This window comes from Pezoporus wallicus, unplaced genomic scaffold (genome assembly GCF_028554395.1).
Source record: "Pezoporus wallicus isolate ANWC-B61680 ecotype Strahan unplaced genomic scaffold, APGP_CSIRO_Pwel_v1 contig_5524, whole genome shotgun sequence".
Classification (NCBI taxonomy): Eukaryota; Metazoa; Chordata; class Aves; order Psittaciformes; family Psittacidae; genus Pezoporus; species Pezoporus wallicus.
In genome coordinates, this window is record NW_026636622.1 from 1,207,519 (window position 1) to 1,226,480 (window position 18,962).

Below are 18,962 nucleotides of genomic sequence, written 5' to 3' on the forward strand. Positions count from 1 at the left end.
AGGATGGACCTGAAATGAGTTGGGAGGAATGAGTTCACTTAGCAAAAAGGGCTAATATACTTGCATGCTTTGCTGTCATTCATTTTTGGAACAGGTTAACCTGTTTGAAAGATGAATTTTCCTGAAGAAGAATCTCTTCTTTGATTGTGGTTCAAAGAATAAACTTGACTTCTATCAGAAGCATTACCTGCTAGTAAGTTCTTGCTGTTTAGTTCCTACTACGGCAGGACATTATTTTTAGTTATAAGGTCTTTTCCAGGAACTGGCTTGCAATGGTTTTGCAGCCATGGCAGATTTCTTCCACTCCGCTCCTAAAAAAGCTGATTATGAAAGGGAAATGTTTAACCAAGTACTCCTCTCCTCTAAATGTTACAATGGCATTCATGTTGAATTTAAAAAAATACTGCAACATTGATAGAGATTGCCTTAGAAGGTTTTCCTTCTAAGATAGAAAATCCACTTGCATGTCCATGGATTTAGAAGTCATGAGCAAAGACCAATTACCTGTGGTAGGACTTCTTCAATTTTTAATAAATAGAGGTTAGTGTTTAAAGGTACCTTAGAGAGCAAAGCAGCTGAACCGGGCTGTGACTGTTCCTGTCCACCTCTTCCACAGAACAGCTTCAAGTGGGGAATTTATTTATATGTTTAACTGAAACCCAGAAAGGGGAACTCCTGTTTGCAGATGCAACTACTCAGGATGTGGCTGAAGTTTCCCAGTATAGTCACATGACCTGCTTTATGTCTGGGGTTGGTTTTGTTTGTATTCTTTTTTTTTAAGAAGACACTGCAGAAGAGCTAAATTCAGAAAACTGGGTGAAACTTCTGTGTCAAAACTTCACAATGACCTTCTTAACACGCTGGGTATCAGTGCTACTGGCATTTCTTCTCTTACGTGAGTCATCTATCATATTTCTTTTCAATCCTTTTTGAGAGCTTTTTCTTTTCCCTGAGCGTGGTGGGATTATTTATTTCCCAGTCTAGTTTTATGTATGAAGTTTAAAACTTTGTTTAGAACTCTGCTTCTTGGAGAGAACATTTTTTTGAGACAGTGAGGTATTTTGCTGAGTTTTCTCAGCTAGCATTTCCTAGACTGAGTGCTAAAGGGTCTGCTGTGTGAATCCAGAAGCTACCGTGAACTTCACTACCTGCATCCTTGCAGGTTAGATGGCAGAGTTGCTGAACGTCCTGTTTGGCACTGTATAGAAAACGGTACTTCAGTAGAGTATAAGAAAAAATTTGATTGACGTGCATGTTATCTGCAAGTCAGTTTTGGTCTTTGCAACTCTCACTCACAGAACTGGATGCTTCTGACTCATTCTGCTTCTAATGCTTCCTGCCAGCCCAAAGCATGGCTTTCTCACAATTTGCTTGTTATTTCACAGTTACTCACATCCAATTTGTGCAGGGAAGAACTGGGGCTCATGGATAGCAAGTGTCAGCAGGTGTCATATTAACACTGGGATTAATGTGGACTAATGGGGAGGATGGGGCTGGCAGCAGACACAAAGGCAGAAGTTTACAGTGGTTACTGAGGTCTCTGAGATGTTAAGTAAGACTCATCTTTACCTAATGAACACCTCCCATGCTACCCTACTTCATGCAGAAATTCATACAAAATCATCATCTACTCTTGGGGAACCCCGCAAGGGCATTTTGCACCTGCCTGAGGCATACAGACTGCTTGCATCCACTGGGCACCTGATCCTGCCTCAGCTTCTGTGAGCAAAGCTATCCATAGATGTACAGCAGTGCTTTATCCTCTTGTAGTCCTTCTCAGGGTACACATAGAATGTTGTTGCTCTCACTATTCTATTTATTGGCCTTTCAAGCCCTCTGCACCTTTCTATTGACACTTCCAAGTCTCCAGAGAAATGGAAACTGTCCACCACACAGGACATAGATAATCAACCAGTCTCACAGATGTGGAGTCAGCAACATCTGCTCTCCAGTTACTGACCAGTTACTGCTCACCAGTGAAATGACACAAGACCCATTAATACAGTAGAATTTGCTTAGAGCAAAGAGATGCAGAGTCAAGGACAGCACAACATGTTCCATAGCAAAAGGCACTTTGCAATAGATAAAAGGAAAACACATTAACATGCCTCCAACTGACACATGGAAAGGTGCAGGCAATCTATGGATGGAGGGGTGCCTGGCAAAGACTAGCGCTCAACAATTTCTGTCTCCATGGAAGAGTGATTCCTGTCTTCATCTATTGCTACAGAGAAGGATTTTGCCTCTAATTTGAGGACCAAGGGAGGACCTAATTTACCTGGATGCCAACAGTGCCTATCTTATGAAATTCATACGTAGCTGGGAATTTTGCTACACTAAATACCAGCTAAAATACTTCTTTTAATAAAGCTTTTCATGAATGATGTCCAGCAGGCTCATTGCCAGTAACCTCTTTGTTGCCGTGGGCATTCCTTATCTGACTGGAACTGCTCAGACACCCGCTGTGAGCCACCCTTTTTTACAGCCTACCTTAGGGTTCCCCAGATACTTGCTTCCTTTCCCATTTGCTGCCCCAAAGAGAAATGGTCCTGAACGCCGGGCTGCTGCAATGCCACAGGAGCAGCCATTATGTGCTGCAATGAGGAGAAATCTGAGATGGGGAGGAAGAGAGAAGAAAGTCACATGGAAGCAGGAGGCAGTGAGCAAAGGGACTAAAGCAAGTGCTGTGCACTGAGAAAGGCGAGGCACATACTGCCATTTGTCCCTGCAGGTTATGGCTGGGAGTTGCTCACAGTATCTAATAAGGTGGGAAAGTGAGCTATTCCTGTTCCCTGATCTTATGCGCAAACTGCATTCTGCACCACTTTCCTCACTGCACTGATCTATGGGCAAGGCACCTCGTGAGCACAGTTACATTGCAGAGGCCACAGAGAGAACAGGGTGTCCCCCAGTACAGCTCAAAAGCTGTTTTCTACTTTGCCCAGTGTTGTGTGCCATCTGAGGAGGGCTAAACCAGCCCAGGGATACACTGGGATCACAGACCAGGGCTCTCAGCCCAGTCCCAGCCTGGTGTATTTATTTGCAGGTCCACTACCTTATCAGGAGCTCTGTTTTGGAGGAGGTAGCCACAGTGGCAGAGGACTGTAGCAAGCAGGCACAAATAAAAGCTTCCATTCTGCAGCCAGTTAGAGATGCAGCCCGCACCTCTCACCAGCTTCCTGGTGCGGCCAGGGCCCTGGAGGGCACATTCTGATTATAGTGCCAGTTGTGTGCTATGCCTGAACCTGGTACATAAGAGAGGTGAGAAAGCACCATCAGTTACTTTAAGACCCTTTGCAAAATGGTCCATGAGTCACTCAAGTATAGATACCTCGTTCACCTGCAAGTCTCTTACACCCAGAAGCAAATATTCTGCAAGTCCAGAGGGCTTGTTCAAGATGCGGGAGTTAGTCTAAATACAGAGATAAGGGGTCAGAAAGCTAGCACTGGGACTAGAGCACTCCAGAACTTAAGGCATTTCTAACCTCTCTGTAGCAGGAAGTTTGTGTACATCCCCAAAAGATCTAAATTGAAGATGGGATCTGGGTAAAACAGCAACACGTGTGTTTGATTTAGTCAACCCACTTCCTTTCATCTAAGAAGAACCTGAAGCAGACAGAAGGCATCTAACACAGTCCTCACCAGCAAATTGTGTTTAAGTAGCACCCAGTAAACAATATTAAACCTTAATTAAAACCATATTGAAAATATGAATTGGAAGTGTTCTCTCTAGTCCTGTGGGTTTTCAGAGACTTCCCTTCCTCCCTTTTAAAAAAGAAACTAATAATTTAATTTCAATATATTAAACTGACCTACATAAAATATTCCATGTAAAATATTATTTCTGCCATAAAACACATAATCTGTCACTGGTTTAATTCCATTAGAAAGCATACATTAAGGTCTATGTATAATGATCCTTAGGATAATAAGAGTATTACAATATCACTTCTATTATATTTGAATTTAAAACATTCTTCATATGAGCACAAAGAATAATTAAAGGGATGGAGGAAAGGTGGTTTCTTCTTTTTTAATTTATAATGAAATACATTCACAGGCGAGAGCAAAGAGACTGGTTTTTAATCTGGAAATTCAGGAGCTTTTTGCACCCACGATATAGTCCTAGATTTTTTCTTTTTTAAATTTCCTTCTCTTTGTAACTTTGATTTTGGTCATTTGGGATAGCAGTTTTTGTGATCATAGCTGCAATTGGATTCCCCAGCCCTCCCAGCTCCCTTCTCTGGCTGTCATGGGGGTTTTGGAGAGAAAACATTTCTGCTTGTATAAAATAAGTTTCCAGACATTTTAATTATGAAGAAAAATTTGGCAAAAAAGGACTTTCAGCTCAGAATTATAGTTCCCAAAATATATTTGCTTTAAAACTCAACATTTCTTTTTTTAAGCTTGTCTCCAGATTTTTGAGGTTTGGATTGTAATTTATGAATATTTGGGATTAGAAATGTGATTAAGACCAGGAAATGAAAACAAATCTGTTGTGAGACACACAATATATCAGATATTTCTGACATAACCATGGAAGCCTCAGAGCCCACACTCAGCTCAAGAGTTTCAGCAGTGTGAAAAGCAGACACAAGATAGATTTCTGTAAAGGTACCAAAAAGGCTGGTTTTGGAGTGGGAGGACTGTGCTTCAAGTTTAAAAGTAATTGTATTTCTAGTGTTCGTTTTAAGGGACAAGAAATAAAAGCACAGCTCCCCAAACCTCAAGAAGCATGCTGTTTTAAAATGCAGGAGTCATATCTGCATTTAAAGCCTTCTCATTCCCCAGGCACCTCATGCAGCTACACATCAGTTACATCATTTGAAGCTACTAGTAAAGACTTCGGTGGAAATATTCCCATAGCTGAAAAAGAAAATTTGAGTGTACATTTTTAGCCATTTCCTATAATAAGCAAGCAACATTAAAACTAAATGTAACCTCTCCTTTCTCTTAACTTCTTTTCTTTTTTGGAAAATTTTGAATATTTCCTCAAAAAAATTATGTGGGAATTAATTGTTTTCTTCAGAGCCACTCCATGCTGAGGGCCTGCAGACTTTGAGCATCAGGCAGCAAAGCTCACTGCTTTATGGAGAAGGAAAGGGCCAGGATAGCGTCCTTTTGATGAACAGGGAGCATGGCATGGGAGTCTCTGAAAAGGTTGCTTCCAGCCCAGAAGATTCTCTCGCAAAAGACTCTCTTGTCTACCAGCAATAAATCACATTTTGAAGCCTGGAACTATAAGAGGGACTGGCTCACAAATTTTCTGGAGAGGGGTGCTGGGGTGTGCTATATTCTCTCTTGCTAGCATGTCATTAGATTTACTGCACTGATAGTCTTTTTCTTGATTTATAGCAACTTTCCTTGCATACAGCTTCCAAGCTTGCATGGAGGAAACTCTGGAATAGGAACAATACTAACATAACATAAAATATAAAAATTCTGTATTTTCCATTCTGTCCAAAACACGGCATGTGGTGCCCACATTCCTAGGATGCCCTTATTAACTTGACTGATAACTATTCACTACTGCAGGAAGCCTCAGATCCTTTCTTAAGTTTTACCAGGATCAACCAGATAAGGCATTCTTCTTCAATGTAGAGTATTCTCCTTGATATCCTAACAGGACAAAATGTTTCCATTTCAGATTTTTGGAGAACAAAGGTTTATGCTTCTGGAAACTCAGAGGAGGAAATAGGTGAGTCCATGGTGAGAGTTGTGCTTCCAGACAGGAAACTAGGGGCAAAGAAATACAGCAAAAAATAATGTGCTTAGAAGACTTTACATACTTGTTATGTGTAGAAGATAATCACCTGATTGCATGTTTGTATTTTGCCTAGCACAGCAAACTCCTGCTGTATGACTGGAGCTTTTAAAGTACTTTTGAATAAATACAATGAGCATAGGGAGGACAGATCCTGAGCGCAGGCCCTCAATACAGGCATTCTCCTGCCTGACAGGTGGAGCTGGTCCCTTATATACAAACAATGATGAAAAAAATTAATCACAAAATTGTGCCTAATTTACACTAAAAAATTCTCCTGCTTCCTCTCAGTGGGGATTTACAGAGGCAGAATAGTTGGGTAGGGCATAAGGCTGGGGAGTGGGAGGTGGAGATGAAGATATGTGCATGCAGCTATGGGAAGCAGGAACGAGTTTGGCAGGGTACAAAATGACAAGGAAGTGAGAACAGGGAATTTCACTTTTAGGGGGTGAGGGAAGTAAAACCCCAGTGTATACTCACTGATTTGTTTTCAAATCTGTTTGCAGATTTCACATATGTTATTATAGGAGTTACTCTGGGAGCGTTTCTAGCAATTACTTTTGTAGCAGTAATAATCTGCATGATCAAAAAACAGATGATTGACAATGTTTTCAGAGGTAAGAAAAATACTACTGCTTTCTCAGTCAGAGATCTAGATCTCCTTATGTTCCAATACAGCAGATCTGCGCTTCAGTGTTAGGAATTATGAATGTGCCACAGCTCTAGTTTTCCTCTGAAGAACTATTTTAAAAGGTGTCTGAAGTGCTGGAGTCCCTGGAACTGCAGGTTCACATCTTGGTGTAACCAACTCTGCTCTTTAATCCTATCAGAGAAACAGATTCACTTCAGCATACTGCTTAGGTATCTTCTAGAATAACTAATTTTTAAACAGAATTCTGTCTATTCAACATAAGTTAATGAACCTGTTGCATCTGCAGAATGGGCAAGAGGCTTGCTTACACTTCCTAATCAAAATTACTATATATTTCACTGATTTTGGACTTTTCTTTCAAATGCCACTGGCTCTAAGATACGCAGTTTCCATCAGAGTACATAGAAAACTGTAAGTTTCTCACTGCAACTGGTTTTCAAGTTGTTACAAGAAAGCACCTTTTTCATCTGAAACGGGCAAAGGCTCTTCGATCTAAAATCATAACTGCTGGTAGTAACAGTTCCTTTTGAGTTCATACCAGCAATTTACAACCCATATTTTTGGATTCAAAACCAAAATCTTAAACTGAATATGACCATCATTTCAGTAGACAGAAGTTAGTGACAGGCAGAATTTGTCCCACTGCCCTGCATCCTCAGATACAAATACTATGATTTCTTCCACTGCTGAAATACAACTGTCATGTGTGAAATAAAGTTACAGCACACAATAACACTCAGCTGCAATTAAGAGCTAGAAATAAAGAGCATAGCACATAAAATAACAACAGTTTGTGGCAAATAAGGAAAATTGAAGTCCTGGCAGATTGACTGGAACTTCTGTGTAGGTTTTTCTTTTTTGCAAAAGAAGATCACCGAAACTTTGCTAAGGCACATCTTTGCAGCCTATGTTTTGCTTGTTAAGAGAGGTCTGTACTCTTAGGAGTACATGAGAATTTGGCTTAGAAGGAAACCATAGCAGAAATGGAAGCAGTGAGGCAATCTCATGTAATGAGGAAATAATCCTTACTGAAAGAGGAACTATAAAAAGAGTTTGGGGACTGAAAGCCTTGCTTTCTGTATGCCATAGAATCATAGAATGGTTTGGGTTGAAAGAGACCTTAAAGATCATCCAGTTCCAACCCCCCTGCCATGGGGACGGATGCCATGGTGGATTTAAAAGTCTCCATGTTGAAATTCAAAAAAGCACCATTACAGCTCTGGTTGCATGCAAAATGTCAGTTTTTGCAGTCCACTTAAAAAAGTAATAAAAAATCATTTATTCTGATAAATTCCACCATGAAAAACATCCAAAATATTAGCAGAGATACAGGTCTGAGAAAATTGACGTAAGATATTATAACTGGAAGAAGCAAGGACTTTAGGAAGGTTGCATGACACTACTAGTATCAAAGAGCTTTGCCTCAGAAAGAATGGGTTGATCTTATCAGCTACGACTATGTTCTGGTTGCATCCGCATAACTTCTGAGGAAGCCTATCACCATTTTGTTCCTGGTTTCTTAAGTAATCGTATTTTCCTGTTGTCTTTTTAGAATCAGATGGCAACCTGGATAGAAGGTAAGAGTCATTGTCCCATGCATTTTTTGAGGTGGTACGATGCACAAACTGTAATGCTTAACTTCTCTCTTTATGCATGATGTTTCCCCACAGCTGTGATTTGAGTAACACATAACACACATGAAAGCATGTAGTGGACTACGCAGTAGTAGTAGTAGTAGTAGTAGTAGTAGATACGCAGTGTATCTAGTGGATCTGTGTGGAAAAAGGAAATTTCTTGTAACATGGTTTTGACATTTCAGAAATAGGAGGGAAATCACAGCAGACTGAGATTCTTTTTAAAAAGAAAATCTTTCAAACGCTTTTGATTAAGCTTCTTTTTTGTGTTTGTACTATGTATTAGAATAGCAAATTCATTAAAAAAAAAGGCATTTTTAAGGGATGATAGCCAAAAGCCTTGTTTCAAAAGCATTCTTACAGGCCAAGGTCATGCAGTGATCATTCCTGCTGGAAGCAATGTATTTTTGATCTTCACATCTTTCCCCTAACCTAAAAACAACAAGACCATTTCAGATTTTGAGCACATGATGGACTCACAGGTAGAAGAAGCAGTGCTAGACTGCTTAGTCAACGGCTACTCCTCATCTTCTTCAAGGACCAGCAATAAGGTGGAGATGTACAGGAGCAGGGGATTTGGGCTGCTAGTTATCTCTTGACTGATGGCAATCTACAGATACTTCTTTTGTGTCCCTTTGAGACATTTTATAAGTGACTAAAAAAAATTAGACATTAATTAATCAGCATTTTCATGAACTGAAGGCAACAGCTGTACTCAGTGACCTAAGAAATGGCTTTTGGCCTCCCTGAGACAGCTGGATAGAAGGATGTCCCTGTCACAGTCATTCTTCATAAAGAGAGCAAAACATCTCTTGCTTATTTTGTTGCTGTTACACTCAATTAAAGATCAAAGCAAGGGCACCCCTTGCAGCAAGTACTTCAATATTTTGCCTGCCCAACAGAGAAAGGCAAAGCACCTGTTATTTTACCAGGGAGAAACTTCCCCAAACTAACACAACTGTCACAAAAATGTTTCCAGTAACACACTATTCTCTTATAAGACACTGAAAAATTCTGTGTATTAACCTAAAATAGATTAAGACTATTATCTGGCCAGAGAAACAAAACCAGAATGCCCAGTAAACTTTCTGGTGTATTGATGGTACAGACAGAAAAATGATGGGAAGGGCATGATAAAGAGCCAAGACAAAGCAGAAAAGCCAGAGACCAGAACCAAGAGAAAAGGAAATAAAAGGAGAAGAGGCACAAAGTCAAGATCAGAAACAGAAGGCAATAAATTTACTGCCTGAGTGAAATGCAGATGGTATGATAGATCAGACAATGTATGAACTGCTCCTTGTTTTCTGCATCCCCTTGCTGCTTATAATGTGTGATATTTTCTTTTGAGACAGTTTGAACATCTATGATACCATTCTCTGATCTTTCTAGGGAAAGCGACTGACTTTGTCACACATCAAAATTTTACATCTTTAAAGATGACCTTACATTGACTCCAGCCTACAAGCATTTGCTAAAAGATAGAGTGAAGTTTCCAGCTTCACGCCAAAATCCTGGTTTTAAGGCTGGAAATATGACACAATACTCAAACTAGCCTTAGAGCTACTGACACTCACCAGTTAAAGAAGCCATAATTCCAGACTGTCTGAGGGCAAAACTATGTATATTAAATATTACAGTCACAGAACCATCTTGAATCACTCAGAATGCAGGGAACCTGAAACCCACAGTGATAATTAAGATCATCTCCAAGTCATTAGGACTGGAGTTGAGAACTGGTGTATCTTCTGCAGACAACTTCATTGTCTCTTGACCAGTTACGATTATTAGTGTTCGTTCAGGAATAAAACCTTAATGTAACTGATAGAGCACTGACCTTTAGCCAAATTTTGTTGTAAACTTCACCTCATTATTCCCTCAAGAGCCTCAAGCCCTTTGGTAATTTCTCTCCCTAGCTGGGATATACTCTGAGTACTTGTCACCCAGCACAGTACTATCATAGCCAAAGCAGTTGTTCAACCTCATACTAGTTGAAGGCCTTGATGCAGATAATCTTTTTTTATGCTAGAACCCCAATTAGCTGGTACTGAACCTAACCAACACATTGCAAGGACAGGTTTCCACTAAAATCAGGAAGCATTCCGATGTGTCCCCCTTGATACTTTCCCAAACACTTAAAACAGAAGTGCTTCTACACCCACATGACACTGACAGCTCATTGTGAAATAATTAACAGCATTTACAACTTTATTTAGTCAGGTATATAATGTTAAGATTTAAATAATCAACTCATAATGGGATGCCCTTAAACTCAATGGGATATTTACTAACACTTGAGAAGAGAAAAAAGCTTGAGGCAAGCTTCTGTCAGCTAACAAAACAGTAATTTAGATGTCAACTGACAATTATTTAATGTCCTCTATTTTAATTAATAGCTCATGTCAGTTTCAAATGCCATCTTGGTGTAAGCTTGGTAAATTATAATGCCTAAAAATTTCATGCAAGTTTAATGTATTAATAAAAATGTCTGGGCACATTTATTACTAGCAGTATTTTGAGTTAACTACAGTGCATGGCAGCCAGATTTATTTTGACAGGAGACAAAAAAAGAGACATACAGAGACAAGGAGAAGAATGGAGAGAGAGAATGTTTACTGAAAAGGCAAAAGTACATATTTTAAACCTACTGCAATAGCAAAAAGGAATCTGTTGCTTCAACACATCCTGGGCAACAGCACACACCAAAACTCCCCATGCCACTCATTGGGTTTTACAGACCCCCAGATAAATCACTCATTAGGAGATCAGGTTTTAAATGCAATGTACAAGTCATTCTGGTGTTTGATGGAGGAGAGGAAGAGCTTGGAAGGTGCATCAGCCAAGTGCCAAGCTTATCAGTCATTTTCTCTTGCTACCCAAAGCAGCATCTAGATGTCCTCTTCTATTTTCCCCACTTGACTTCTTGCAAGGGACCGACTTCTCTTTCCTTGCTAGACTATGCTTAGGGCACACAAGGTACTCTTGAGAATCAGAACATTCTTTAGACGAATGGAGGCAGGCTTGGAACATTATCACATGTTGCAAGTCTTCAGTCTCCTCATTGCCTAACTCTAAAACCAGCACCATGGTAATACACTAGGTGAAATCATCCACTTGGAAAATATAAACATCAGAAGTGGCTGGCATAGCAAAGGGGCAATCACATGCAAGTTTGAATGTTGAGCTGCTGTTCCTTCCAACTTCCATAACTGCCTTGGCCTAAACATTTGAGCCAAGAACCTTTTTCCTAGCATTTTGTCATGTTCAGATCTGTAGCCATCTGCACTTACAGGCAGACAGTGAACAGGATCTGATCTAAAAATTTCGTATCCTTCAAACAGGTTTAAAGTCAGATAGAAAGACAAATCTTCTGTTTTAGAGAGGAGAGCATCTCCTTCTGATGTAAATAGTCCAGACTGGTCTGCACCATTTACCAAACAGGAAGCCAGTCAAGCAGGCATGAGTTATATCACTGATACTATTAGCCACAAATGAGAGACACAACTTGTCTAATCACTGGAGGCTGAGCTCAGAAGTAAACTTAACTGGAGACCTAGTTTTGATGCTAGAGGTACTTGAGAGCTCCTCAAGAGTGTGTCCTTTGGAAAATGGGCCCAAAATTTACAACTAAAAATCCACACATATTGAAAGAAAAGAGATTTTGGCCTTGTCTGAACATGTCATTGGAAGAGTGATGCACAAGAAAAAAGGATCGTGTTCTAGAAACACAGGTTGCACAGGACACTGGGCATTGAAATGCATTACAGTGACTCAGATACTGCATCAGCTATTCACAGGTAACACTATACATTTGATCTGCAGCCAGGGAGCAATACTGTCTCAGACACTCTACTATCCATTGAAATTATATCTGCTTAAGATGCAAGAACATACTGCTGCTCTACTATAAGCGAGTTCAATGGCAAAAATAATTGAAATAGCATGGTGCCAAAAATAACTCTGCAAAGAAATTATTGTTATACCGTTTCTATTCAGAGCGACTAAGATGTCCTTTCCACAAAAGATTTTTATACGAAGACAGCAGGAAACAGGGGCTGGTATTGCTTGTTTTAAGCCATGCTACAACTTTTGTGAGCTTTAATTACTTTTCAATGAAGTAATTTCCTCCTGTGTAAACACGTCAGACTTGGAGACGTTTTCTTTCACTGACCTGACTTTAAGAGGACGTTTTTCCCAGCAGTAAGGGAAACAACTGGAATGAGGCTAGTTCATTCTGCACTAGAATGAGGCTAGTTCATTCTGCACATTTTGTTCAAGCTATGGGCTTCCTGCTAAGACCACCATGAAGAAGTAAACAGGATTTGTTTGGACACCTTTGCAGAGGGAGATTAAATCTATGACATATTACACACTGAATAATCTATCACTACAAAGTACTAACAAACATTGTCAGCTGCAGCTGTGGACATGAAGAAGCACACATTTTCCTAAGCATAAACCTATGTCTGTCATATGCCCCCAGGAGATGGGCACTATAGCATTCTATCTTTACCTGCAAGATTACAGCCTGTACCTTCCAAGTTTCTGATTGCTTAATCTTGCTCCCTCATTTGCTACCAGTTATCACTTTATCTTTCTGATTCACCTCTTTCAGCACATGGGATGCAAGTAACAAATACAGGCATAAGGAAAGGAATTTGTTAAGCACAGTCACTACTATTCTGAGAAAAGCTTTCGAGTGTTACCAGTCTTACCAGAAGAGCAAATATTGGTATGGAATGGTTTGGAAAGGTGGCATAGTCTTTTATGAAGAGTCCCAGCTGCTTGGTCTCTTCCCAGCCTGGTCTTCAGACATGTAACAAGGGAAAATCCTCATCCAAAAGATGGTGCCTAATGGAATAGAAGAGGCAAACCTGTTATCGGAAGCCATCCAACACCACTGACACTAGATGTGGGCAGTCCTTCCTGAGTGGCCTCATATTTCTGCATTAGCAGAACAGTGCCTGGAATAGACAGAATCCTCCAAGTTGCTTTATAGCAACAAACAAAACCCAGAGCTTCAGCTGTCAGAAACTAGACCTGCCAGGAAGACACCCAGCAGAAGCCAGCTCACACTGCAGCATGGATGGGCCCCCCTGGAACAACAATCTCTTCATATAGTCCCACAAAAACACACCCCAGTGGATCTGCCCCAGCCCACTGGTTACCTCCCTTTCCCCACTCAGTTTGGTCTTCCTGGATTTCTTCAGTAATCCTCAACTTTCTTAGAGCCACTGAGTTTCCCACATCTTTGTTCTCCTAAAACAAGCTTCCTTTTTCTTTTCCTCTCCCAGGAATATTCCTTTTAATCTATGACAACCAGTGTCATCTTCTTGGATCTGGAGAAAGTGGTCATGTAGATTCAGCAGAATCTTTGACACCTCTGGGGTCAAAGACTTGAGCGCTTTTTCTTAACACCCCTCAGCTAAACCTTAAGTTGTTTTTTCAATTGCCACTTTTTTTTTACTCCAAGCAGCCCTTTGCAGGGTCTTTCATTCTGCCAACTAATATTTTCTACAGACAACTCAATCATCAGGTCAACATAAAGGTTTCATAAGTTGTTGGAGGTTTACAAAGAAGGATAAATAGACCCAGCAAAGACACTTGTCCTCCTCCATGATAAGCCTTGCAAAATCAGTCAAAAAATTCCTTTCTAGTCTGCTTTGACTGCAGGGTTTCCCTTCACATTGGCCAAATATCCACTACTGGGGGAATATATCCTCTAATCCAAATATCCACTATTGACCACCACCATGGCCAAATATCCACTATTGGGGGAATGAGAGTGAAAGACAACTTGGAGGGCTACAGCCCTCTTAGTGAAATGCTTTTGCATTTCTGCTGAAGAAGCAGATACCACATGCGCAAGATGAGCCTGCCCCTCCTGATACACCAGAGCAGGCTCAGTTCGCTCAGCACTGTAGGGATTAATGGACGGCTGATAGAATGAAGGCTGCATTCAGTGCCTTAGGTTTTCTCAGTACACATCTTGGGAACTGAGTTTAATGAGTTTAAAGATGCACAAATGCCGTAATAATGCATGCTACTGCAAATGTAACTACAAAGAAAGATGGCCTAAACAACTCCAAGCACATTTGTGTTAAGTGTTAAAAAATGAGCACGTGATGCCAGCAGAAGTGGCTGTCTCAATTCCTTGCACACATACATTTGCAGAAAAAAAATTAAATACCCATTCAGGGTTGAGGAGGGGCCACCAGTGACTAGAGGTTTTCTGCCTGGTTTTGTCACTGTCCTTTTTTATATATATATATATATATATATATATATATATATATATATATATATCTCCACACACATATAGCCCAGACTGTTAGGGTAAGATTAATTCATTAAACCCATTTCCAGGATACAGCATACTTCACTGATGCCAGCTACCAGCCTGATGGGCAGAGCCACACTTCTGGCTATTTTTTGCTCCTCCCTGGCCACTCTCCACATTCCCTAGGAGAGCATCTGGCCCGGGATGCCTGTTCTCCCCTCAGATCTGGGGGCTGCATTTGAGGTTGACCTTTTCACAGCTGCCAAACAGGGAGGAATCCTTACTCCTTCCTACCCCTCTGCACAACTGTTCGGGGCTAGTCTCTGAATCATTTGATTGTAAGAGTTGGTGCCAAACCTGCTGATTCAGGAGAATACTTTCCTAGTAATATTCAGGCACCTGTTAGAGGGAATTCCTTCCACAGCCATGGTGGTCTCTGCTGGCAAACTTGCAGGTGCCACTGATTCCTGCAATAAACAAGTGACTCTACTTTTCCCTGGAGCTGCTGTGAGTCTGGATGAAAAGAGATAAATGTTTCTGGAAGAGCACCCTCTTCACTCCTGTCAACAGACATCCAGGGTAACTCAAATATTAGATGTCACTGAGCAGAGAATCTCCTGCTCCCAGGAAGCACCTGTCTGCCATCCAGACTGAGCAGCTTTATGTTGACTAGGGCTTGTCAGGGAGCTGACAACATGGGATTAGTTAGGAATGGAAGCTGCTGCCATAGCTAAAGGACAGCTTCAAAACAAAACAAAACAAAACAAAACAAAACAAAACAAAACAAGGCCTCCTGATGCAAGGGACTGAGAGTTCTACAGCTTTTAGCCAGAGAGAACAGCATCAAAACAGAACTCATGCATATTCCAACTCACAGAGTTTGCTGTACTGCATTTAATTTCTAAGCAAGTTCACACTAAACATATGAAAAAGGAATCACTAATTTCAGATGGAACTTCTTTCAGTAATTTCTCAGAAACTAAGATTGTTTATAGATCCTTTTTTAAGTACATATATGTAGTCTGACAGGTAATTAATTTCAATTCCCTGATCTAATTTTACTCTCCAAGAGTTCTTCCTTAAATGACCTGTACTAGATATCAACAAATCCAAAGCTGGTTTTTTTTTGTGGTCGTTGCTTATAACCATCCATCTCCATATTCCCTGGGCACTTTACAGCCTGGTGTCAGAGAGCAAATAGCAAGCTGAAAGAAATGATCAGTGATGATGACTTCTGCCTTACAGGCTGCAAATGCTTGGGGACTCATGGAGAATTTTTCATAGGTTCACAGAAGTTCATGGGCTTAAAGGTTTTTCTTATGGGTTTAAATTGGCCTAAAAGATACATCAAAGAGGCCCACAGCTTCAATGGAAAATTTCTATGCACTTGTAAATGAACGAAGACAAAAAAAAGACAGCACTGGTTGAAAAGTAACTAGGTATGGGGTCGTATTTGTTTGTTTATTTTTATTCAGTAAAAACAACACCTGGCCCACTCTCAAATGTGATTTACTACGTAGACATTAAAATGCTTGTGCAGGCACAAGAGGTGTGGGAGAGAGGGCCAGGAAGTGGAGACAAGTGCTGAAAAATAACTACCCCTTTAAGTGGAAATACTGTTTTTAAAGTGTTTGTGAACTGGTTCTTTTGAGTGAGCTTCAGTGACTCCCTGGACAGTATCAAAGCATGGGCTCAGCAGAGTGTCCCATCTTCAGAGACAGTTCTGCTCTGCTTCCCCCTGCCTCCCTGTGCAGCAGCATATTCTGATCAGGCAGTCGCACATCTCCATGGCCTCGTGGAACTGGTCCTGCCAAAAATCTGTATGGTATGACATAAAAATCATTTTCAGAGAGATCAGGCTGTTCAAGGGCATCTGTCATAAGGGAAGTAGTAAAGTGTTACAGCTGAGGTAGCCTGGACCATCCTTTCCTGGCATTGGCATTGTTAACAGTGAGAAGGCTGCCTGAGAGCATCAGCAAGAAAGCCAGTCTCTTTAGTTGACTTACAAATTACGTTGGTCTAAACAAAGAAGAGCATTGGCTTCCCATCTAGTCCCTTGTTTGTTCTTTCTGTATGCAGAGGACTGAGTTACTTAGGATTATGGCACAGGCAGGACATCACTTAGAAACGATACCGAGAGACAATGCCCTTCCCAGTATTTCCCTGCCACCTTCTCAGACACAGGCTAGGGAAGGGATAAAGTGAACACCCCTGAACCTAATCCATTGCTGATTCACCCCAGTTAGCTCAAATCACTTTGCACTGGCTGTGTTTTGCATCAGTTATCACAGTCAGAAGAAGAAGATAGAATTGTTGTTTTTAATGGCTGCAGTTCTAGCCGGGCAGGAATTTGCATAACTTGTTTCACATGCTCAAATCTGTGTTGTTTGAAGAAATTTTGACAAGCTCATAAGCTCACCCGATGTCAGGTCCCCTGATTGTGTTTTGAAATGTCATCTCTTTCTGGGAAAGAGCTGCCACAAACTGTTTGGAACAAGCTGAAAAATATTGCTGTATAACTGCGACACCCAAAAGAAATCCCTGTGTCTGTGAAGTGCCAGACACCAGTGCAGGCAAAAGAGGGCTGAGACAACCCTCAGGTACCTCCAGTGTGGTCACCAGGTTGCAGGCAAAGCAGACTGGTAGGCAGATACTGGCTAGGTGCTGACGAGCTTCCCTCCTTGCATTTCAGCAGACACCTCTGGATGCCCTGGAAGCTCCTGAGGACTCAGCAAAGCAGGCAGTGTGGAAATTCAGCTGTGAAAGCACTGCAGGACAGTGCAGGCACTGCCACCTTATAGATGTATATGATCTGACTCACCCCAGCCCCAAACTAGAGAAAGAAATAATGGAGGAAGGGGAGCAGAGCAGAAAAATATCCCTCCAATTCCAGCCTCACCATATGGTCTCCCATGGGTTGTATGACCAGTTCAAACTAGAAAAATGAGAATCAGGTCTTAACTTTCTTACAGGCACTAATGGTTAGTGCAGTAAATTTCACATGGACAGAAAATTTCAACACAGCTTTCTAGAAGATACATGATGAAGTTCCTCTCAAGAGAAGGAAAAAAGACTGAGGGAAAAGATAAGAAGGATATCCCTCCCTGCCTGCCAAATCTCCTGTGAGTTCTGTCTTTAGCAGTCACCAGAAAACTGCTTAAGTAGTATTGAAGGAAAGGGACTATGATGAATACTATTTCCCAGTAAAGTCATGAGATCTAATATAAGTAAGCTGAAGGCTGAAAGGCAAGATCTTATTTCCAAACACTGACGCTAGATGGAGTAAAACTGAATAAAAGATTAAGAGCAGCGAAGAAAAAAAAAATAAGAAGTTCCTGAATTTTCCCAGCTCCTAATGTGTTGCTTCTTTGAATGCTGATCTTTGATTATTGCTCTGAAAGGCACAATATCTCACTCTCTGTACTTTACAGGTCAAACATGGGATCAAGCCAAAACAGGTATGTGCGGGAACAAGGGGGAGCCTGAAGGAGCAGAGATGGAGTGACAGTACTAGGCAGACATGTAGGCGCTGTAAAAACACATCAACATAGGGAAAGGTTACACATTCATGTAGGTAAAGGAGATGTTGCACAGCAATAAAGGCTGTGGGGCTACCCTATCTTCCTAGTAACAACCCAGATCTGCCAGACACTGCATGGCCTAAGGCACGTAATTTAAAAGCCTCATCCTTCCCAGCTGTGTACCTGGAATACCCTAACATAAGGCCCTGGCATACTGCAAGACTGTCTGCCCTATGCAGCTGCAATGCAACTCCCCCAACATTAGCAGGTATTCCAACTGGTATACTCTTGGAAAGATGCAGCCATAATATGGATCTAGGAGCTGCTCAGCTGGTCTCTACTCATGTGGCAAGGCAATGCTGGGAAGTGGCCCAAATAATAATAATCCAGAGTCTTCAGTTCTTACAGTAGGATGCTGCCCTAAAATGCATTGCTTGCTGCTAGTGGATTCCTACCTGGCAGCAAAGAAGGCATCAGGAAGTCATCACAGCAGCAAGAATCATACATTTGTTCTGTTAATTCACTTAGGAAAAACAGATACCTCCAAAGAAACGCAGATACATCTAGGAAAAGTTAAGTGGAAGGAACTTCATTAATGTACTTTCAGCAGCTCTATTAATAATTTTCTAGAATTCTTCTAATTTTTATGTGGGTGTCTCAGCTCAGCTTTTACAGCGATGCTATGAATCATCCCAGGTAAAACCAAAGCCAGCAAATTATTGTTAACCTATGATTTTTCTTTCTTTTCAGAGATGACATCAACGTACCAGGAAAATAAAGTACAAATGATCAATAAACCTTTCGCAATCAACAGTTACCTGGTCTGAGGATCAATAAAAATCTCTTGTACACAGGCAAGAATGTCACCAATACCAATTCCTTTCTTTGTTCTTTAATTGAAAGACTGATCGATTGATTACAGGAAGTGCATGCTAACTTCAATCACCTGCACAAGAAGCCTGTAATTCCCAACAGCATGTATATGAAGGAAATGTATAAGAAAAATCAAATAGATGAGCTCTGCTCATTAATAGATCCTGTTTAATCTGTGCTAAGTATATGATTGATTTCTAAAATCAGTTAAATTGTAGAAATACATTTCAGCAGCAGGATT

The 18,962-nt window shown here is 40.8% G+C and overlaps 1 protein-coding gene and 1 long non-coding RNA gene across 2 annotated transcripts; both read left to right on the top strand.

Moving 5' to 3' along the window:
- Positions 1 to 788: 788 nt before the first annotated feature.
- On the top strand, positions 789 to 6,529 carry TMEM273 (transmembrane protein 273). The gene is made up of 3 exons (XM_057400989.1): positions 789 to 895; positions 5,648 to 5,698; positions 6,271 to 6,529. The coding sequence occupies exons 1-3, from the start codon at positions 844 to 846 to the stop codon at positions 6,462 to 6,464; spliced, it is 297 nt and encodes a 98-aa protein (XP_057256972.1). The 5' UTR covers positions 789 to 843; the 3' UTR covers positions 6,465 to 6,529.
- A 10,696-nt stretch (positions 6,530 to 17,225) lies between these two features.
- On the top strand, positions 17,226 to 18,665 carry LOC130594837 (uncharacterized). Its single transcript, XR_008971176.1, has 2 exons — positions 17,226 to 17,785; positions 18,599 to 18,665. It is a non-coding gene; the product is annotated as an uncharacterized LOC130594837 (long non-coding RNA).
- The last annotated feature ends 297 nt before the right edge of the window (positions 18,666 to 18,962 follow it).

What these genes read in the sequence shown, in the direction of transcription:
- TMEM273 (XM_057400989.1), top strand. Translation starts at nt 844, where the DNA reads ATGACCTTCTTAACACGCTGGGTATCAGTGCTACTGGCATTTCTTCTC. An exon ending in ACTGGCATTTCTTCTCTTAC is followed by an intron (nt 896 to 5,647) that starts GTGAGTCATCTA and finishes TTTCCATTTCAG; the next exon opens with ATTTTTGGAGAACAAAGGTT. An exon ending in AAACTCAGAGGAGGAAATAG is followed by an intron (nt 5,699 to 6,270) that starts GTGAGTCCATGG and finishes ATCTGTTTGCAG; the next exon opens with ATTTCACATATGTTATTATA.